This window comes from Daphnia pulicaria, chromosome 7, assembly GCF_021234035.1.
Source record: "Daphnia pulicaria isolate SC F1-1A chromosome 7, SC_F0-13Bv2, whole genome shotgun sequence".
Classification (NCBI taxonomy): Eukaryota; Metazoa; Arthropoda; class Branchiopoda; order Diplostraca; family Daphniidae; genus Daphnia; species Daphnia pulicaria.
Window position 1 is genome coordinate 1,670,621 of NC_060919.1, and position 19,106 is coordinate 1,689,726.

At 38.1% G+C, this 19,106-nt stretch overlaps 8 protein-coding genes across 14 annotated transcripts; 5 read left to right on the forward strand and 3 right to left on the reverse strand.

Annotated features, from left to right (window-relative positions):
- The first annotated feature begins 32 nt into the window (after positions 1-32).
- On the forward strand, positions 33-1,835 carry LOC124349888 (syntaxin-like). Its single transcript, XM_046800814.1, has 9 exons — positions 33-224; positions 380-511; positions 603-702; positions 767-841; positions 913-1,095; positions 1,162-1,235; positions 1,305-1,442; positions 1,505-1,615; positions 1,678-1,835. The coding sequence occupies exons 1-9, from the start codon at positions 192-194 to the stop codon at positions 1,756-1,758; spliced, it is 927 nt and encodes a 308-aa protein (XP_046656770.1). The 5' UTR covers positions 33-191; the 3' UTR covers positions 1,759-1,835.
- Positions 1,836-1,932: 97 nt separating this feature from the next.
- On the forward strand, positions 1,933-2,933 carry LOC124350036 (NADH dehydrogenase [ubiquinone] 1 beta subcomplex subunit 5, mitochondrial-like). Of its 2 annotated transcripts, none has more exons than XM_046801024.1 (4): positions 1,933-2,093; positions 2,221-2,432; positions 2,498-2,604; positions 2,675-2,933. In XM_046801024.1, the coding sequence occupies exons 1-4, from the start codon at positions 1,982-1,984 to the stop codon at positions 2,814-2,816; spliced, it is 573 nt and encodes a 190-aa protein (XP_046656980.1). In that variant the 5' UTR covers positions 1,933-1,981; the 3' UTR covers positions 2,817-2,933. The 2 variants fall into 2 exon arrangements, with proteins under 2 accessions (XP_046656980.1, XP_046656981.1); XM_046801025.1 differs by having other exon boundaries at positions 1,936-2,093; positions 2,224-2,432.
- On the reverse strand, positions 2,922-4,248 carry LOC124349997 (ceramide-1-phosphate transfer protein-like). Its single transcript, XM_046800966.1, has 4 exons — positions 3,797-4,248; positions 3,517-3,728; positions 3,274-3,449; positions 2,922-3,216 (listed from the first exon to the last, which is right to left on the reverse strand). Exons 1-4 carry the CDS (start codon positions 3,916-3,918, stop codon positions 3,088-3,090), a joined length of 639 nt encoding a protein of 212 aa, XP_046656922.1. The 5' UTR covers positions 3,919-4,248; the 3' UTR covers positions 2,922-3,087.
- Positions 4,249-4,289: 41 nt separating this feature from the next.
- LOC124349636 (thyroid receptor-interacting protein 6-like) lies at positions 4,290-8,508 on the forward strand. Its single transcript, XM_046800395.1, has 6 exons — positions 4,290-5,175; positions 6,717-7,026; positions 7,342-7,511; positions 7,592-7,770; positions 7,834-7,954; positions 8,019-8,508. The coding sequence occupies exons 1-6, from the start codon at positions 4,555-4,557 to the stop codon at positions 8,148-8,150; spliced, it is 1,533 nt and encodes a 510-aa protein (XP_046656351.1). The 5' UTR covers positions 4,290-4,554; the 3' UTR covers positions 8,151-8,508.
- LOC124350148 (centromere protein S-like) lies at positions 8,290-9,251 on the reverse strand. Its single transcript, XM_046801181.1, has 4 exons — positions 9,062-9,251; positions 8,847-9,004; positions 8,711-8,777; positions 8,290-8,649 (listed from the first exon to the last, which is right to left on the reverse strand). The coding sequence occupies exons 1-4, from the start codon at positions 9,074-9,076 to the stop codon at positions 8,503-8,505; spliced, it is 387 nt and encodes a 128-aa protein (XP_046657137.1). The 5' UTR covers positions 9,077-9,251; the 3' UTR covers positions 8,290-8,502.
- Positions 9,252-9,437: 186 nt separating this feature from the next.
- On the forward strand, positions 9,438-12,916 carry LOC124349476 (histone acetyltransferase KAT2A-like). The gene is made up of 13 exons (XM_046800123.1): positions 9,438-9,793; positions 9,910-10,188; positions 10,270-10,407; positions 10,466-10,599; positions 10,671-10,963; positions 11,030-11,120; positions 11,183-11,327; positions 11,398-11,603; positions 11,675-11,895; positions 11,953-12,113; positions 12,180-12,401; positions 12,462-12,552; positions 12,621-12,916. The coding sequence occupies exons 1-13, from the start codon at positions 9,629-9,631 to the stop codon at positions 12,812-12,814; spliced, it is 2,340 nt and encodes a 779-aa protein (XP_046656079.1). The 5' UTR covers positions 9,438-9,628; the 3' UTR covers positions 12,815-12,916.
- On the reverse strand, positions 12,836-15,048 carry LOC124349681 (Golgi pH regulator-like). Its single transcript, XM_046800466.1, has 9 exons — positions 14,940-15,048; positions 14,696-14,859; positions 14,529-14,635; positions 14,227-14,461; positions 13,919-14,121; positions 13,755-13,857; positions 13,603-13,681; positions 13,279-13,530; positions 12,836-13,200 (listed from the first exon to the last, which is right to left on the reverse strand). Exons 1-9 carry the CDS (start codon positions 14,979-14,981, stop codon positions 12,985-12,987), a joined length of 1,401 nt encoding a protein of 466 aa, XP_046656422.1. The 5' UTR covers positions 14,982-15,048; the 3' UTR covers positions 12,836-12,984.
- Positions 15,049-15,149: 101 nt separating this feature from the next.
- On the forward strand, positions 15,150-18,770 carry LOC124349568. Of its 6 annotated transcripts, none has more exons than XM_046800280.1 (10): positions 15,425-15,652; positions 15,708-15,798; positions 15,960-16,225; positions 16,489-16,634; positions 16,697-16,907; positions 16,970-17,083; positions 17,152-17,276; positions 17,353-17,997; positions 18,063-18,147; positions 18,220-18,770. In XM_046800280.1, the coding sequence occupies exons 3-10, from the start codon at positions 16,121-16,123 to the stop codon at positions 18,529-18,531; spliced, it is 1,743 nt and encodes a 580-aa protein (XP_046656236.1). In that variant the 5' UTR covers positions 15,425-15,652; positions 15,708-15,798; positions 15,960-16,120; the 3' UTR covers positions 18,532-18,770. The 6 variants fall into 6 exon arrangements, with proteins under 6 accessions (XP_046656238.1, XP_046656239.1, XP_046656236.1 ...); XM_046800279.1 differs by having other exon boundaries at positions 15,711-15,798; XM_046800282.1 differs by lacking the exons at positions 15,425-15,652; positions 15,708-15,798 and adding an exon at positions 15,150-15,266.
- Positions 18,771-19,106: the final 336 nt, after the last annotated feature.

The following is a 19,106-nucleotide window of genomic DNA, read 5'->3' on the forward strand; positions in this document are numbered from 1 at the left end:
ATTTGCGGAAATGCGGGTGGGGCAGCTGCGTTTAGTAAGCGTTCCGCTCCAACAACAGATGGCGGTTTGGTTGATTTGAACGATAGACGGCCAACAAAAAAACCACCGGATCAACATTTCCGTCTCCTTATCCCGTACAGATTCATCACTGCGTCAATACCTCTCATTTATTAAGTGTTCTACGCAGAACAATGACCAAAGACCGGCTGTGTGATCTGCAAGCGGTATGTTTGTGTAGACCTTTCTGTGTTAGGGATTGGTTAGTGAGCACGTAAATCACGATAGTTCACCTTAAATTGTATTTTGTGTAACGAAAGTGGCTGAGAAGCAATGTTGTTTGCTAGTAGAATAGAATTATAAAGCATTATATATTTTGAAGGTATCCAAACGACAAGGCGATGCACCCGAAGACGATGAAGTTTCCAACGAAGGCGCTCTGGATTTCGGCTACCAACTTTTAATGGAGTGTGAAAATGAAAACAGTGAATATCTCAACGATTTTTTGGCAGATGTAATTCACAAAATTTGTATTTACCCTTTTTTTTTGGTATTTCGAGCGGCTTAGTAACTATATTTGTAATAACACATTATTAAATTGTAAGGCAAACAGCGTGCGGAAAGACATCGAATGGTTAAAAGATACCATTCAAAAAGTCAAAATGAAGCATAGCACCATCTTGTCAGAACCGGTGATTAGTGACGGTATATTTACTTATCTACGGTACCTTAAATTTTATCTAATTTAACATCTTATCCTTTCAATCAGCAACGAGGAATGAACTGGACGATCTAATAAACTCCATAAAAAAGATGGCCAAAAAGATCCAAGACAAACTTAAATGTAACTATCAACAGCATAACATTTTATTTAAGCATTATGTTGGTGATTGATCGGTGTTATGAGGTGTTCAGGTTTTAAGATAGAAGTTCAGAGGGCTAGAAAAGAGAATCCAACTTCAGCTGAACCGCGTATCCGAGAGATGCAGCATGAGACTCTAACCAGAAATTTTGTTGAAGTCATGATCGAGTGCAACGTTATACAGGAAGAGCATCGTCAGAGATGCAAGGATCGGTTCAAACGTCAATTAGAAATCAGTAAATTATATAACTTTTTTAACAAATAAAATATTATAAAATATGTTTCTGTGCTTCAAAATATAGCTGGACACTTGACGACCGACGACCAATTGGAGGATATGCTAGAACAGAACAATCCTGCCATTTTTACGCAAGAAGTGAATCACTTGATTCTGATTTGAAAATGTACGTACGCATTCATTATAATTTTTTCGTACTTTATTTAGATTGACTGTGAAACTGCGCAAGCCCGTAAATTATTGGTCGATATCGAGGATCGTCATAGAGATTTAGTAAAACTGGAACAGTCCATCTTTGAACTGAACTCAATGTTTGTTGATATGGCTATACTGGTTGATAATCAGGTAATTCATTAAATTGCTTATTATACGTTTAAGAAGTAATTAAATATGAAATTTTTAAAAAGGGGGACATGATTAATCGTATTGCTTTTAACGTCGAGAATGCTGTTGACTTCGTTGAAAAAGCAATAAAACATACAAAAAAAGCACTTGTACATCAAAAACGTCTAAGATGGGTAAGATTAAAATGGGTTTCTAGTTAAAATCTTATAGCTAATATTTATTCTTGGTTTTGCAGAATAGAATTATAATAGTCTCTATTGTTGTTATTATATTAATCATCATTATTGGTTCCGTCGTCGGTAGCCTAAAGAAGTAGTTGCTCGTTAAACAAATGCTGTGTAACGAAATTTAAAACAAATTTAATTATGATTGTGATTGTAAAATACAAGTTGAATTGAAAAGGCCTTTTGAACGAAATTGAAATTTGAACGAAGGATTGTTTTAACTTCCCGACGTTCCCGTAGTGGCGCTGCTGCACAGCACAACAACAATCACGTAGATTGTCTCCTAAAAGCGACTGCTAGGAATTTTCAAGAAAGATGGCTGCCTTCAGCACCTTATTGAAATCTTTCGTACGAAATGCTAATTTAGTAAAGAATGGAGCAGCGGTATCCAATAATTTGTTGCGCCCCAACACTTCTAATGCGCTTGGTGAGTAGTCCACTGTTGTTTCCATTTTCAGTCATGTGAAAATGTTTCCTGTGTGAAGTCCATAGAGGAATACCTGGATGTATTAATGTGATTAACTTGACCATGGCAACTTTTTGTATTCTGATAGAAGCTGTCAGGAAGATGAGTGGACATGAAATGATGCATATCAAGCCATCAAGATGGTCGTGGAACCGATTCAAGGATTTATTGAATTTCTACGTCATGCTGGGAGTTATTCCAGCAACAGTTGTAATAACCTATATCAATCTCTTTATTGGACCTGCTAAGTTGGCAGAGATACCTGAAGGTTATGTTCCTGAAGTTCATGAGTATTATGCTGTAAGTGTCAAGACTTTTTCACCAACGAAAAGAGCAAAGTTTAATTTTCATTTTTTTTTGTACAGCACCCAATCACTCGTTGGATGACTAAGCATGTCAAGAAGAGCTATCAGCAAGAGTATGAAGTTATGTGCCAACATATTTATGAAACAGATTATGCACGAAAGCTTAGGTACATTGTTTGTTTATCATTTTTACACCATTTTCTGATGGTATTAAATTGTTTTATTTATATTTTAAAGACTTGCTGAGAAACGAGTTCATCAAAAAATGCAGGAAAAACAAGATTCCCAAGCATACTATTATGAACCTGTTACCGGGCGTAACGAACGACACTTCAAGAGCATGCTCGATAGGTCCGTTGAGAATGTGGGATCTAGATAAGAAGCACAGATTTATCCCCATTTTAATGAGGAAAGGAGTAGACAACTGATAGTCCTTGAAGGTCTGTAAATAACAATCTGTGGTCTATAAGAATACAATTTAGACTGAAAATGGTAAGCTCAATTTTATTGTAGTCTCATTCTGATTTTTAAAAATCTTATTAAAGGTATTACTGTTATTGATGAATAGGGTAAAAGTTTGTATGCAAAAACTTCATTAGAATTTGGATTACATTTGGTCTGGGGTTTGGTCTGGGGTTTGGAAACATTTTTCAAGGCAGTTCTAGTATGTTGTGTTCTTGATACAACTTTTGGGTTCTGTTGTAAACTTCTTTCATTGCATCCACAGCTTTAGGAAGTAGTTCATTATAGTGTTCTTCAGTTTCATCAGGGGATTTAATCTAATGAAACCAAGTTAGTATATAATGTTTGATTTAAAGAGACATTTATATATGTACCCGATGCAAGAGTCCCTGTTTGGTGGGCAAAGCATACATTGCCATGATTGCAGCTTTTTGTATAATCCAAGGATGATATTGCCCTAATGTGGAACTATATGTTTTCTGGCAGGCACTTGAAAGCTTGTCTTCTGATTTCAGTTGAAACAGTTCTTCAAGGAATAAGGCAATAAACACTAGGGATGGGATTAAACATGTTATCCATCAGAAATATTTCAATTATATATTATATATATATCATACATAAGGCTCTATGAAGACGTAGCAAAGTACGACTTGCAGATATGTATTTGGAATCACTAAACTTGTTTTCATTCTCCTCATGAATGATCATATCCTCAATGGTTTGAAAATGATGACCATTGCTACCTTGTCTAAAAGTCTGCAATATTTCAAGTTTGCTGGTTACATCTGAAGATACAAAACCAAATACTGTGCCCATTAACCCGAAGAACCTAGTGGCACACAATCATCTCATAAAAATATTTCATGCAGAATTTACTGAAATTAGAAAAAATAATACTTGTTAAACTCATTGTAAGCTTTTATGTAGGAATCCATGTCAAGTTTATGGGTCTTTTCATAAACAGCAGACAATTGAACATGAAGGTATTGGAGATCAAACTTTTTTTCGGGTGACGACATTTCTAAAACTTACCGACAGTAGCTAAGGGGAAATACTGAAATTGTCATGTGAATGAATCAAAGGCACATAGATAATAAGTTGTCCAGGCTTATGCCAGTTATCATAATTTAGGACAGGTTTAACTGTTAAAGATGATAAGGGCTAAAACAACAAAACCATATTGACGACTACGACATTGACGATGCTGATCCTGAAAATGGCTATTGGTTCTACAATTACTTTATAATCGCCTAGTATTTATTGATTTTATAATTTAAAAAATAATAAGAGCTATACATTCATGATGTCAACAAAATGTCAAAATCGTGAACCAGTGGATTGGGCAAAATCAAATACAAGCAAGTGCTAATGTTGGCCGCTACGTGGTTTCTGGATTTTGACAGCAGTTCTTAGAATAGAATAGACGTTTTTTTATGGTGATATACAATTGGTGTTATTGATAATTTTTTTCATCCGTTAAGATAGATTTGATGGGCGTTTTCGTAAGTCACCCAATTTACATTCCAATTTCCCATTGAACAATTCCATTCCTTGAAAGTTGAAAGAATCCTGTCGGAAGACTGGTCGTACGTTTTGTATTGACATTAATCCTTGTCTATATATATACTCAGGAATCTGTTTGAATTAGTTTTTTAATGGCTAGCATTCCAATCGAGAAGAAGTTTTCCCGGTTAGGTATCTCTTCTGGTGATGTAGAAAGATCCAGTCAAATGAGTTATGAAATGTCACCGGACAGCTTGAGGAAGTTTGGTCCTTCAGTAGCACCTAAACCTCAGTACAAGGCTCAACCCCAGGTCCCTATTGTCCCCAAGAGCTCAAATATTTCTAGTTGTCTAGAACCATCATTCAGCACTGTTTTGAAAACACACAATGCTGATGGCAGTTTGTTGACGAGTGTCAGCTCATCCAGTAACTATGAAAATGTGGAGCCATACCTAGTACAGAATGAAGAACCCATCTACGGCAACATTCATCAACTAGGATCACCACCCTACCTGCCTCCACCACCCCCACCACCCGCCTTCGCTTCGTGTGACAACGACGTAGATTTGCCTCTGCCTCCGCCACCGCTGCCCTCGGATCTGTCGGGCTACTACGGCAGCAACAGTGACCATCTGCATCTATTCCCCACGCCGTCCTCCACTGAGGAAGTGACGTCACCTCCGTCTCCGGTTAGCTCGAGCTATTCCGAGTTGCGGAGGGCTGGTTGCGGATCGACAACAGGATCAACCAGCAACTACGCTCCTTTATCGCAGGTCCAGTATCTTCTCTCTTAGTCACGCATTCACTGATGTATATAACTCTTTTGTATTCTCGTAATCCCTGATAACAAATTAACAAGCTGAAATGTTTCCCCAACTCACTTCCCTTGGCCTCACGTTGTTGCCTTAAATAGCGGTGGACAGACTCGCCTAACCGATCGGAATAACGAGTTGCCGTCAAGGTCGCTAGAGTGTTTTCGCTTTTTTCTCTCTCTCACTGGCCGACCTTGGTTTATACGGAGTGATGGTTGTTTATCTTCCTTCATATTTTTCTTATTTTCCTCAATCTAAAAAGAAATGCTAAATTTTTCACTCTAGAGGCGGAGCGTTTTTGGCTCATGACTGCCAAAAGTTTGGCTTGATTCGCACCACACTTGGTCGAAGGTGATTCATGGTGTTTCGTGCGGATGGATTGCGTCATTTAGCTCGAGTAGTAAATCTGTGACCTGATTAACCCAAATAAAAATGAAGGTTCCTCAACTGATCAACGTTTGCATCTCTGAAGACGATTGAAAAAGAAACAACATCGAGTGTGTTGACAGTTGGCCGCGCCAACCGACGTTTCATATAAATCGCTCGCTTCAGCAAACCAGCAGCAGCTTGAGCTATAAATAATTTAGGCGGTCAAAAACGGGAGTTGCTTTTTTAAAAAAAAAGTTCTGGGACAGCGGGTGGGCAAACTGCTTTTTGGCTTCATGTTTTCCGACCTCCGCCTTTACGAAGGTAAATACTGGCCAGGTAGAAACTGAACTGACGGAATGAATATTTGTTTCTTCTCTTATTGGAAAGGTTTTTTTTTCTTCTTTTTAATGCTTTACATCTGGGATTTTTCTTTTTTACGAGTTATTCTTTTCAAATTTGCCCGATGACGGATTTCTAGCTTGTTCCTTGAGCCACAGCTATTGAGTGTGTTGCTCTTGGACTATGTCCCGAAAATGGTTGCCTCGAATGGTAGCGTGAATAGTCAGTTTGTGAATTCTCTCTATCTCACCTCCCATCAAGGAATGGGCCCATAGTCCGAATGCACACACAAAAAGAAAACGAGTATTAAGAAAGAAGGGGGGGAGAGAGAGACTGGGCTCAGCGCGACTTATATGGCAGCGAAAGTTGGAGCTCTGCGTGCCGCGTTGAGGTGGTGGTGGTGGGAGGGACAGAAAGAGAGGAGGAGTTGGGCGCATCTAGAGGTTTTTCCCGTAGTAACGACGAGCCAAGATCCGTGCGCTGCTTGCATGTTTCCCGCACTTGATTACGTCAAAGCTCCCTCTCTCGTGAGCGTGTCACCTTTTTGGCTCAGTGGTTTGGCACGCGGATTTCAGACTACTTGTTGCTAGAAACGGCTCCTCGCTCCTTATCTCATTCAGTCACCCTCCAATTTGTTCCAGTTGATTCCCTCCCAACGATTCGGATATCAAAACACCTGTGCCTGTTGTTTCCACGCCTGTTGGTATCACTCGTGTTGTTCCAGGATGATTTCAAACTGTAGGGTGCTAATGTTTTATTGTTTTGAATCTATTTGGTGATGGGGTATATTATAGGCGTCCAACTACGAGTCGCTGTACGAGCCGATTCAACCACGACCTCATCATCAACACAGTCCCGCTGGCAGCATGTCGAGCTTGACTCGCCCGTCGCACTACACGACGTCTGCCTATCCGCCTTACGGCGGTAGCAGTAGCAGTACCACCTACGGTGGCGGATCTGCGGCCGGTGGATCTGCGGCTACCCTGAAACCCCAAGCCAGTCACGCCAAGGGAGCCACTTCGCCAGTTCAAGAGGAAGAAGTGGATGCGCTCACCAATTTGCTCGTCCAGTCTATGGATAATGCCGCCGACCCAGAGTTCTTTGGTTAGTAAATTCGTCTAGCTCTAAAGTGAAGTGCGTACGATTGAAATTTCAACATCTTGGTTCACAAGTGGATCTCTCCTCCACTTTGATTGGTGCTTTTGCCATTTTCTAAAAAAGAAAGAGAGACGATCTTGTTGATTTGGGCAAAAAGGCAAGAGAGAAAGAACCTATTGGGAGCATAAATATCCGTCAAGGACGTTGATATATTTATTTTTTCCTCTTTCGGCTTTATGCCCGGCCTGGCCTTTGCTGTTTATACACAACACACACACACACACACACTCACGCTGCTTTTCTTCTGAACGTCGTGCGCAGGAATGTGTGCCGATTGCGGTTTGAAGGTCGTGGGTGAAGGCTCTGGTTGCACGGCCATGGACCGTGTGTTCCACATAGCCTGTTTTACCTGTCGTGTCTGCAATTGCCGTCTGCAAGGAAAGCCGTTCTATGCGGTCGATGGCGAACCCCATTGTCAAGAATGTTACATGGTAAATTAAAAGAAAAAAAAAACAGATTTGAAATGGTGTCAGTTTCTAACCCTTGACTCCCTTTTCTGACCGACAAATAGAATAGCCTAGAGAAATGCTGTGTTTGCTCCGAGCCGATCCTCGACCGCATCTTACGTGCCACAGGAAAACCTTACCATCCCCAGTGTTTCACCTGCATTGTTTGTCTACTCTGTTTGGACGGCATTCCTTTCACGGTTGATGCCGCCAACCGGATTCACTGCATTGACGATTTCCACAAGTACGATTGTTATTTCTTGTTTCTTGACGAACCTTTATTAAAATTGTATATATTTGGTTGCAGGAAATTCGCTCCGCGCTGCTCTGTTTGTCACGATCCCATCATGCCAGAGCCTGGACAGGAAGAAACTGTTCGTGTTGTCGCTCTGGATCGGAGCTTTCACGTACAATGTTACAAATGCGAGGTAACTTGGCATATATTTACTTTTCTAATTGTCAACATCCTAACATGGTTTTTTGGGATATTAGGACTGCGATTTAGTTCTATCGTCGGAAGCTGAAGGGCGCGGTTGTTACCCGTTGGATGGGCGTGTCCTGTGTAAATCCTGCAATGCCATAAGAGTCAATGCGTTGACTTCCACCACTTCGACCGAGCTTTAAAGAAAATATTTCACGTTTTAGAAGACAAATGGAAGGGAAACTAAACAAGGAAAATGTGTCGGTGACTTTTTAAAAAAATATTTCCGCTATGTAACTCTGTATTAAATGACGAGTGCCTGACGACAGGACACAATTAAACGACATTCGACCATTTATTTGGTAGCCATAAAAAAAATAATAATCGGTTGGAATTTCTACACGCCTCTTAATATGTATTCGGTGTTTCTATTTGCGGCGATTTAGAAGCGTCGTTTATTTTAATTATTTTTGATGTTCCGCATACCACATAATCCTCCCAAACGCACAAAACGACTGTCTTCCCTGATGTAGAACAATACAGCTTAGATCATAGTCATGTGAACATGTCATCATCATCTGTGTCCAGAGTCACTTCTGGTGGAACAGTCTCGATTTTCTTCTTCTTCACCAATGCTTTCCCCTTGTCTATTTTTGCATTATCCTCTGAGTTGGTTGATCCTAGTGTTTCTACTATGGCTTTCTGTAATAATTTTTCAATGGACTCAATTGGCTTCTCACAATGTTTTTACTTGAATACTTACTAAATCTTCATTCCTTCGAACCAGCAGCTTCACATCATCTCCATTGATTGTTGTGCGCTTTCCATGCCTCAATAAACAAATGTAAATAACAATGCATACATCTTATTTTAACATAAGCAATCAAGAAAATTAATACTTGGCAAAAGCTTCCAAATCTTGTGTAACCAGCTTGATCTTTTGCCAGACAATTTCATTTATTGTTGCTATCACATGCTTGTCAAAACTAATGTGAGTTCTAGCTTCCTGTTCTTCACACATTTTACCCACGGTAAAATGCAATGACGCTTTCAGCCGCTGTAAGTAAAAACGAAAATTATGTGCGATTCATGGTCTGCTAATAGATTTGCTTACTTCTTCGTGATCCATATTTACATCCAGGTTAAATTATTTCCCCATACAATTACCACAGGAAAGTACAGCTGAAGTTTAGTCCTCCAAGAAACAGATTTCGTAAACAGGGTAACTTTTTTTAAATCTTCAGACGTAAATTCATAATTTCTTATGTTGTCATTTTGTTAAGTGAAGTTGGAGTCCAACATTGTCGGATTTTTTCAAATCGTATTTTAAAAGGTGATTTTCTTCACTTGTTTTTTTTCAACAGTTTTTTAGTTTCTCACTTGCTGTCTATGTAAATTTCAAATTTTAAAAAATCTGTTCTTCATTAAATTAATTTTTATGTTTTATTTCATAAAATCCCGTTCTAAAAACGGTAAATCTGGCAATCTCGCGCCACCGGGCCGGGGGTAAACAAAAATTTTCGCGACGCGTTTCTGCTAGAAATCCCTGTAAATTCCCCTAATTGCGTACTTCTGAGTTCAGTTAGTATATTTATGAAGTTCACTAAAAGTGATGTACAACTAAAAAAAGGATATCAGATTTTGGTTTCCCGTGAATTTCAGGAATAAAAACATTTCCAATATGACTGACACTTCTAACCCAGTTGCGGCAAATAACAACTCAGCTGCTGGCGTTGGTACGAATCGTATGAACAATATTCAAAAAATTCAACTGCGAAAGCAGCAGGTTCGTGAATGGCCACATCCTAAGAAATTAGAAAAGCTAGCTGTTTATTCAAGTTGCAAGGTGGGTTTTCATTTTCAATGTTCTATAATGAACATGCTTTATTTCTTAAGATTATTTTTATTTTGATAATGAAGAACCACTTAACTGACACATTTCTCCGTAAATATTTTTTTCAGTTTGATGAAAATTGCAAATGCAATGGATGGAAAAATCCTACTACACCACCAAATGTCAACAATACAGGAATAAATGTGGTTCTTCCATCAGCAAATTTAACTGATCCATGCCGCAGTTGTTCGCATAACCTTTCAGATCATGTATCTCACTTGATAAATTCCAGTAATGAGGAACTAAACCAACTTTTGAGTCTGGTAGTGGACATAGAAAATTTATTTGTCTGTGTTAACAAGGAAGAAGATCCAGACAACAAACAAGTGTACTTTTGCCTTTTTAAAGTAATAACATTTGAAATCATTTTAGCGAAACAAGTGTTATAAAGATGTTTTCTTTAATTTTCTTATTTTTTTGGAATATAGCTCTTGAGGAAATGTATAATGCAAATGACAAAACCAGTTGTAGAAGGGCCTTTAGGCTCTCCACCCTTTGAAAAACTAAGTATTAGCAAAGGTGTTACTAATTTTGTCATGTTCAAATACAGTCAACAAATCCCCAAGGTGAGAAATCAAATAAAGTCATCCTTTAAAATATTAAATTTAATTGATTGTGTTCTAGGAGTTTCAAAAAATGTGTGATCTTGCCAAAATGTTTATCCACTGTTTAAATCACTGGAAATTAGAAACCCCTACTCAGTGGAAACAACATTATCCACAAGCTGACCTCTCCGTGTATCGAATTAGTTACACGAGGTAAACCTATTTTCAGTTTAAATTAGCTTTTAACATTTTATTTTTAACTTAAAAATATTACACTCTGGCAGGTGGTTATGCTATTGCAATGTTCCGAGCTATTGCGACTCCCTACCGCAATATGAAACTAGTGCTATTTTTGGTCGGTCCTTTCTTCGACTGGTCTATTCCACCGTGCAGCGACAGCTCATGGATCGTTTCTTAGCCGAGAAAGACCGACTGCCACCCGAACGACGGGATATGATCATAAATAATTTTCCGAAGTTCTTGGCAGACATGGAAATGGAACTAGGAAATGATGCATCGCCTGTGTGGGATCCGTCGTATGTCCATCGACTCCCAAATCAACAGGAGAACATCAAAGGTATTTATTTCATTGCTTTTCAACTTATTTATGTTTAATCTAATTCTTGATAATTCTTGATATTAGAGGAAAATGTAACCCAGTCCAGCAACGAAGCAACTTTCCATCGTTTGACGAACAGCGGGATTGTCAGATCAATTTCCAAAGATGTAGAAAAGTAATGTCGAAACTTCATGTCCACCCTATGTCTACATGGAAATCATTTTCAATTTGAATTAGGAACTTGTTAAAGCGGCAAGTTGACAGCGAACCTAGTGTGGAAGGTGATGCGAAAAGGGTACGTTTGGATAATGACATATCTGAAGAAACTGTCGCCACAATTCTTGTCGTAATTAACGACCCCAAAAAGATGCTTGGTCCCGAAGTAAGCCACAAAATTTCTTACGTGTAAAGAATTCAGCTCTTCTAAAAAGAGCTTTATTTTGGTTTTCCAGAGCGTCTTCCCAGAAAATGCACCAAGAGACGAAGCGGCAAAACAGGAAGAACGTCGTGGTTTGATATCCTTTCACGTAGTGGGAAATTCTCTTACACAGACCGTATCCAAACAAACCATGTCATGGTTGGTTGGCTTACAAAATGTTTTTTCGCATCAATTACCTCGAATGCCGAAAGAATACATCACGCGGTTGGTTTTCGATTGGTGAGTACTAAGTTTTTTCTCGAATACTTTAAATCATCAAAAGTTACAAATGTTATCCAATTTACGTGTAGCAAGCATCGGACTTTGGCGTTGATCAAAGATGGTCGACCAATTGGTGGTATTTGCTTTCGAATGTTCCCCATCCAAGGTTTCACCGAGATCGTATTTTGTGCCGTTACCTCCTCAGAGCAGGTTAAAGGGTACGGAACTCACTTGATGAATCACATAAAGGATTACCATATCAAACACAATGTACTTCACTTTCTTACCTTTGCCGACGAATACGCCATTGGTGAGCAAACAAATTTTTTATTTTCAAATAATTTTCCTAATGCAGTTTGATGTGCAGGTTATTTCAAGAAACAAGGGTTTAGTAAAGAAATAAAACTTCCAAAGTCCGTTTATAACGGTTACATCAAGGACTACGAAGGAGCAACTCTAATGGGATGCGAGTTAAATCCCCGTATTATTTACACAGAGTTTACCGCAATCATTCGAAAGCAGAAAGAGGTGTTACCAAGATTTACTATCCTACATTATTGTTCCTTTTTTAATTCTTTTTAAAAAAATCTTTAGATTGTCAAACATCTAATTGAAATGAAGCAGCAAGAAATTAGCCAAGTTCATCCAGGTCTCAGTTGCTTTAAAGATGGTGTTCGAGAGATTCCTATTGATAGTATTCCCGGACTGAAATTGACGGGCTGGCGACCGTCTAACGGCTACGGATCTAAGCGTATAATCGAAGAGACTTTTGATGCAGAGCAATTATATCAAGCTTTACGTTCGGTTCTCAATCAGGTTTGGTTGCTTTAATTTTTATGAAAAGAAGAAATAATGTTATTCCATTTTTCTATATAGGTGAGAAGTCATGCCTCTTCCTGGCCCTTCTTGAAACCTGTTGATCGAGCGGAAGTACCAGATTATTACGACCACATCAAATTTCCGATGGGTACGTTTACAATTGTGTTCAATAGATTAACGTTCCGATGTACAACTGTTAATTTATTTTCATTGTAGATTTGAAGACCATGGGGGACCGATTAAAAAATCGTTACTACATCCATCGGAAGCTCTTCATGGCGGACATTTCACGCATGTTTTCCAATTGTCGCCACTATAATGAGGCTGACACGGAATATTGCAAGTGCGCCAACGCACTCGAAAAATACTATATAGCGAAAATGAAAGATGCCGGGCTTTGGGATAAATGAAGCTGACGTTCGAATAAGAAGTTAAATGTTGACACAAGTATTTATATTACATGCACTCAATCGACGACAAATAAAATAAATATCAAGCAATATGAGAAACAAGCTGAGAAAAATTTTCTGAGAAAATATTGCATCACCTGTTTGGCTAAGTTTTCATTTCAAGAATTTAATTAATAGTTATTAAGTTTACTGTCTGCTGAGGGAGCTTGTTTGTGAGCGAGATAAAGAAAAGCAATAGATGACAGAGCACTGACAAGAAAGATAACGTCAAACCATCGATGATAGAAAGAAAACTGCAGATCTCCAAGCACTTGAGTGATGATGGTACGATACTCGGCAGGCATGTTCATGCGCATTAGTAAAACAGATGATACGAAATACATTCCCTTAAAAATTGACGAAGAGCAAGAAAATTTTGATCATTTCAATTAGAGAAAAAATAAAAGATGAAGTAATATAGTTACCATAATTTGGGCGAGAAGTAAAACAATGACGTTGGATGACTTGCTGCTTGAGATTGCGTAGAAAAATTTGGTTAGGGTTAAAAGTAACCCCCTAATAGAAGTAACGACAATGCATCCGACCAACAAAAAAGAGACATGTTGAGACCAAAAGTTAAAGTCAATCGACAATCCAACCCAATGTACGGCAATTTCAAGACCGCGCGTCACTGGATCTACTCGACCAACTCGATCAAACACAATGTTAATAGTACTCTGTTAATTAAAAACAAAATTACAAGATTTCTTAAAATTCTGTCATTTAAAATTTGATAGGGCAATACTTACAATGAAAATTTTCCACATGCAGTATATTGAGAAAAAATAACCAAGAAAGTTAAAATACTTTCCTTGCCATGTTGTAGACCTGAAATAATAAAGAGAAAATTATTCTTAAGGATTGCACCTTTAGAAATATCACACAAAACCTAATGTTTTACCACTCTAGCCTGTTTTCCATTGTATGAAGATCAACAGCTTCTACAAAAAGTTGACGACTAAGCTCTTCTAGAGCTAAAACTTCAGATTTTAAAGATGATAAATCTAGTAATAAATTTAGAAGTTTAATTAAAATAGCTCTTTTTCTTGAATCCCAAAATCTTACTTTCGGAACTACTGACTCGAACAGAAGCTACACTTTTCAACATAGACCAAACTCCGAGAGTGCTGGTCTCTTTAGTGTTTCTATTCTTTTGACTTCGGGAGTCTCTTTCCATGAGAGCGATTCGCTTTTTCTTAACAACGATCATGTCCATAGTTTGCATCAGTTTCCTTTCCACTATCTGAATGTCAGTGTGCGTAACTGGTCTATAATAAATAATTATGTTGAAATTAGATTATATAATAGGACAGCATTTTCACTACAGTGGGAGATTAGCACAAGCCTAGAGAAGCATGTTTGATAAAGTTTACCTCATAAATACTGCCATGGAAGTGTATGGATAATTCACAGCACCAAAGCCAGAAAGAAGGGCCATTACTGTGACACCAATAATACCTATGCGAGAGATGCCTTGTTCCATTGAGAGCAAACGGAGACTCCTCTTAGAACTGCTTATTACTGGAAAGGGATCACCAACTTTCCAGAATAGGTATAGATAGATAACCCAAACTATCAGGGACAAAATTTTGACAAGACCTTTCCTGACTAGTAAACCAACAGAATATGCAATATCTGTATGTAGAAAGATTACGGGGATATATATGGTACTTACCAAAACGAATATTTGAGAGCACAAAGTATCCAATATAAAACGGTATAATTACAATCACAAATACTAGCATTGTGTATAGCACCACATTCCAGCATATGAAGCGATAGCTAAAAATATTTGCAATCATTAGTATGATTTATGAAGTTAGAAAGATGAAATTATAATACCTGGCATCTAATATCCCTAGAATTTCAAAAATAATAAGTTCAAACATAATGCAAGAAAGAGCAAATGTTACTGAAAATATTAATTGAACGGTATGATGATGAACTTCATAGTCCCTGAAGAGTTGTTTCATAAAAAAAACCCATCCACCGGCAAAAAAAATTATCTATCGAGAACCAGAATTAAAAACACATTCTTAGTTAAAATTTGAAGAGACAAACGCATGACAACATAACCACAACTTACCACTGAAAGGGTAATCGCGATTGTATCTTCCACGACGTTCATTTTTCCCGACTTTTTGACAATTTGTCTTTTGTAGACGATGTTTTGAAAGTAAACCCCAAGGGGATAAACCAGTTACGCGCATCGTACGTCAATTGTTTTTTAAGTGCGAGACGACTTGAGGAATTATTTGAAATTTGATTCTTTGCTTCCTTGAAGTATTCTGATTTTAGAGCAAAAAATATACTGTATCTACTATTATTTCATTCTGCTGACCATTGAGCATTGACGTTTGACCTGAGTCTCCTACTACATTTTATAGTAGAACGGAAAATCTTGTTTTTCAAGGTGTGTTTTGTAGAAAGATTAATTTTGTTAAATATCTGTGCATCACAGATTCACAGATAAAGTCCATTGTCTTTATCTGTGGTCTTTATCTATGGTATCTGTGCCATGGTAATTTAATAATATTATTCTTTTATTTACGATAAGTTAGCGTATGTTAGCAAATAATGTGTTCGATTCTGCACGTCCCAACCTCCATCCTGTTTCCTGTCACCCTGCCCTTAGGGACTTTGGGGCTGACAGCCATTACATTTCATTATTCTCAAGTCATTACGCGTACGTCATAAGTCAAACGTTTTCAGTTGCAGTGTAAGACCAGGATGTGTTGATGTGTTGTAATATAGCCTAGTTTGCATAGGGATTGAGCTGCGGTTTTATCCATTATTTAGGTTAGGCAATAAGTTTAGTTTCTCATCATTTGGTTAAAAACTTGTTTCAATTTAGCAGTCAAAACATACAAATATGGTTTCCATGCTTTGCACATTACTGAGGCTATTATTATTATTATTAACACTTACCACTTTGTTAAACCATTGTAAAAAAATTCACTCTCGCGTGCCACCATCCTGCTGTCATCTCGGATTTGCATTTAAAAAATTATATCATTTTTATTATACCAACCTGTGATAATTTTTTGCACCTATTTCAATATCTTATTAATTTTTTATGTGTCTGCTCATAATTTGTAATCCCCAGGGCAAGGTGTATCAACCAGGTGAACCAGCACTAATAACTTAAATCATCTGGCCTCAACCTCAACAGGTGTCACATCTGAAAAAAGTCAATTCCAGACAAATCATATTCCATTTTTGACTAAAAAGTCACTGACTTCTGGCAAAGATAGGCCTACATAAAAGATGACGACATCAAAATGTGATTTATGCTTTCAAGATTATGATTTTATGAGACGGAGGCCCAAATTTTTAATGTGCTTCCATTCCTTCTGCCTTGAATGTCTACAAGTAAGTACAAAACATTTACTCAAAGTGTTTGATTTGATTTGAGCCTGTTGTTTTTTTGTTTGATTTTCACAACTTAAATAGTTTTCTCATGTTTTTTTTAAAATGGTGATTTACTTAAAATCCCACAGCAGTACAGATCACCTCTACTTTATAAACCTCAAATCCAATAATAATTAATCTTGTTGACAATTAAGATATTTCAAAGCGTTTTACTTAAAAACATAGTGTTTATAGTAATTAATGGTGAGATTATTTCTATCTAGAAGCACCAGAAGACCAAGACCGTGATAAATTGTCCAACTTGCTTAGAAGCTACTAACGTCAACTCGCAATCGCTGGATGAAGCGCTCAAAACAAATTTCTACATATTAGATCAAATGAAGGACCTAAGCGCATCGTCAGCTATCGGGTATGTACTCTTTACAATTTTTCCAATGAATTAGTAAAGAAAATTATTGCGATTTCTCTAAGGTCATCAAATGAAAAAGTTGAGACAGGCAGCTATTATTGGTGTTCTTCTTGCTACGTGACTTTTAAAAAAGGAGCAGATAGTCATCCTGAGAATCACGAAACCTATAATTTGGACACTGAAGATGGGAGAGAAATAGCTGAGATACATCTTAAGACGCTGTTGGTCACGTGCAAGAGTCAGTGGAATGGTGCGCTTAGCAAACATCAAGAGGTAAATAAATGTTATTATTCATCTAGGAATTTACCGGTTCAACTAAAAAAAATTTCTAATAGGCCGATTTGGCTTTGAAGGCCACTGAAACTGCACTTCAAGCCTTAGAGCAACAAATACGTAATCGACGAAAAAAAAATGATTGGCAAATGGAAAAACTTGCAAATAATTTATCGGTTCGCTTCCTTGAATTCAAAGATCATACCATATATATATTATTTATAACATTTACATTTCAATGCAGGAAGTGGCCGTTCACCTGAATGTGCCAGCGAGTGACCAGCAACGAACTTCCGAAAAACTTCACAATTTATTTCAGTTGTATAATAAATTAATTGTTGAATCGAAAGCCAAGGCTGTAAAAACTGGGTAACTATTTCTTGCTGTGATCGTGCATGTATACGTCTTACGTTTCAAGCTAAAATAAATTTTACGATTTTGATAGGAATAAGTTGGCCGCTTTCTCGTCTTTGCGAAACGCCGTTGTCTCTATGGATATTAAGACTTCCAAGGGAGAAAAGTTTGCCGCTCCTCTCTTTGATTCAGCTCTGATTAATTTTCCTTCAGAAGCTGCCAGCAGTTACGATTCATACCTTTTAACCACCCTGGCCTTTTTGGTCCTGTCTGGTAACCAAAACGGACAACGGACTAACTCCGCCCACTGTACCGATCAGTCAGAGTCTCTGAAACTAAAGAAGAATACGAACAAAGCGGAAATTGTAACGAAAGAAAGAAAGAATGTGGCTAGAACCGAAGCTGAATCAAGTAAATCAAAGAACCAATCAACAGGAAGAAATGGCAAGGGAGAACGAAACTCGTTGCCAGTAGGAAAACCGGCCAATTTTGTTCGAAATCATGATTCCAGTCATCCCGTAGAGAAACCTATTAGGAAACTTCAGCCAAATGTTCGTCCTCCCAAGCAAGATGATTCTGTGTCCCGAAATTCAGCTCGTCGCGCGGAAAAGCCACATGGGAATACTTGTCACGTCCCATCTATACCGATACAGCCGCTGTTCAATAAAAAGGCCTTCTTTGTTCTAGCCGTCAACGGTAAAGAATATGGCAGTGTAGTAATTGAACTTCGACCAGAGTAAGTATTATTCCAGTTGAAAGCTTAGAACATTTTTTAAAATTATTGTCTGATTTGTATTTTAGTGTTGCCCCGGTTATGTGCCAGAGATTCGTCGCAAGTTGTCTGGCGAAAAGCGCAGTCTCGTATCAAGGGACTATCATTTACGATGTAATCAACACTCCTTTTAAAAATGACCCTTCATCTTATTAGGTAATAAAATTTTTTTCTCCAAATGTACAGGCTAAACCAAAGACGTACATAATGGGAGGAAGAGTACCGGGACCCGAAACACTGTACATGGCAGATGCGTCTCCGTTGAAGAAAATGCGAGGTGCTGTCTTCTTTCGACTTAAACGCGATTTCATGAAGTCCCAGTGTAGCATTGTAGCTACCGATTTTTGCATTAGGCTGGGTGAAGATAAGGTTGAGCACAGCCGTACCTCAACAGTATTTGGTTTTGTATGTGACGGCTTAGCGGTATGCGACGCTATCAGTCATATGGATTGCAAGAAGGAACACGTTGCATTATCCTCAGTAGGGATTGTTGGTTAAATTGAAAAGGCTTAAGTAGTTGTATGCGTTATTCCACCAACTCTAGTTAAGTGAACGATCCGTTGGAATATTGTCCACTAAATAACATTGTTTGTTGTCCCCGTTACTCTTAAGGATTCCTTACTTTCCCCCTTTTTTATTCTTTCTTTCAGAGAAACCAGAGAAACGAAGGAAGAGAGCATATTCTGTTACAAAATGAGTGTCGAAAGTAATGAATAAATTAAAGTGCTTTCACTCGATATTATTCCCACAGATAGTTTCTGCTGAGCTGCAATTATGGTATGGAAGGCGGATTGTTCCACTCTAAAGCCCCAGTGGATGGCAACAGGAGCTGTTGAAGAAGGAGACGTGGTGCGTTGGGGTAGTAAAACATGAAAAGGAAATTTGGTACTAGCGTTTCCCACCGTCTATGAATATGGAATAGCTGTGCACGTGTAGAGATGGTGATGAGACAGCAGACGATGGAATGGGTTGATATTCAAAGTCTATTTAGTTATCTTGATTGCTGACTTCAAAAATTTGGCACACCACGTGATCACTTGCTGTTCGTAGTTTTTTTTTTTTTTTTTTTAGTT

Coding starts and splice junctions, on each gene's coding strand:
- LOC124349476 (XM_046800123.1), top strand. CDS start 9,629: ATGACTGACACTTCTAACCCAGTTGCGGCAAATAACAACTCAGCTGCT. Junction 10,408..10,465: donor ACAGTCAACAAATCCCCAAG/GTGAGAAATCAA, acceptor ATTGTGTTCTAG/GAGTTTCAAAAAATGTGTGA. Junction 11,328..11,397: donor AAAAGATGCTTGGTCCCGAA/GTAAGCCACAAA, acceptor TTGGTTTTCCAG/AGCGTCTTCCCAGAAAATGC.
- LOC124349636 (XM_046800395.1), top strand. CDS start 4,555: ATGGCTAGCATTCCAATCGAGAAGAAGTTTTCCCGGTTAGGTATCTCT. Junction 5,176..6,716: donor ACTACGCTCCTTTATCGCAG/GTCCAGTATCTT, acceptor GGTATATTATAG/GCGTCCAACTACGAGTCGCT. Junction 7,027..7,341: donor CGCCGACCCAGAGTTCTTTG/GTTAGTAAATTC, acceptor CGTCGTGCGCAG/GAATGTGTGCCGATTGCGGT.
- LOC124349568 (XM_046800282.1), top strand. CDS start 16,121: ATGACGACATCAAAATGTGATTTATGCTTTCAAGATTATGATTTTATG. Junction 16,635..16,696: donor AGCGCATCGTCAGCTATCGG/GTATGTACTCTT, acceptor GATTTCTCTAAG/GTCATCAAATGAAAAAGTTG. Junction 17,998..18,062: donor GTAATTGAACTTCGACCAGA/GTAAGTATTATT, acceptor TTTGTATTTTAG/TGTTGCCCCGGTTATGTGCC.
- LOC124350148 (XM_046801181.1), bottom strand. Junction 8,778..8,846: donor GATTTGGAAGCTTTTGCCAA/GTATTAATTTTC, acceptor TTGTTTATTGAG/GCATGGAAAGCGCACAACAA. Junction 8,650..8,710: donor TTCGAAGGAATGAAGATTTA/GTAAGTATTCAA, acceptor AAATTATTACAG/AAAGCCATAGTAGAAACACT.
- LOC124349681 (XM_046800466.1), bottom strand. CDS start 14,981: ATGAACGTCGTGGAAGATACAATCGCGATTACCCTTTCAGTG. Junction 14,636..14,695: donor CTAGGGATATTAGATGCCAG/GTATTATAATTT, acceptor AAATATTTTTAG/CTATCGCTTCATATGCTGGA. Junction 13,201..13,278: donor TACTTCTCGCCCAAATTATG/GTAACTATATTA, acceptor TCAATTTTTAAG/GGAATGTATTTCGTATCATC.
- LOC124350036 (XM_046801024.1), top strand. CDS start 1,982: ATGGCTGCCTTCAGCACCTTATTGAAATCTTTCGTACGAAATGCTAAT. Junction 2,094..2,220: donor CAACACTTCTAATGCGCTTG/GTGAGTAGTCCA, acceptor GTATTCTGATAG/AAGCTGTCAGGAAGATGAGT. Junction 2,433..2,497: donor AAGTTCATGAGTATTATGCT/GTAAGTGTCAAG, acceptor TTTTTTGTACAG/CACCCAATCACTCGTTGGAT.
- LOC124349888 (XM_046800814.1), top strand. CDS start 192: ATGACCAAAGACCGGCTGTGTGATCTGCAAGCG. Junction 512..602: donor TCAACGATTTTTTGGCAGAT/GTAATTCACAAA, acceptor TTAAATTGTAAG/GCAAACAGCGTGCGGAAAGA. Junction 1,616..1,677: donor ATCAAAAACGTCTAAGATGG/GTAAGATTAAAA, acceptor TTGGTTTTGCAG/AATAGAATTATAATAGTCTC.
- LOC124349997 (XM_046800966.1), bottom strand. CDS start 3,918: ATGTCGTCACCCGAAAAAAAGTTTGATCTCCAATACCTTCATGTTCAA. Junction 3,450..3,516: donor ACGTCTTCATAGAGCCTTAT/GTATGATATATA, acceptor TCCCATCCCTAG/TGTTTATTGCCTTATTCCTT. Junction 3,217..3,273: donor AACAGGGACTCTTGCATCGG/GTACATATATAA, acceptor TGGTTTCATTAG/ATTAAATCCCCTGATGAAAC.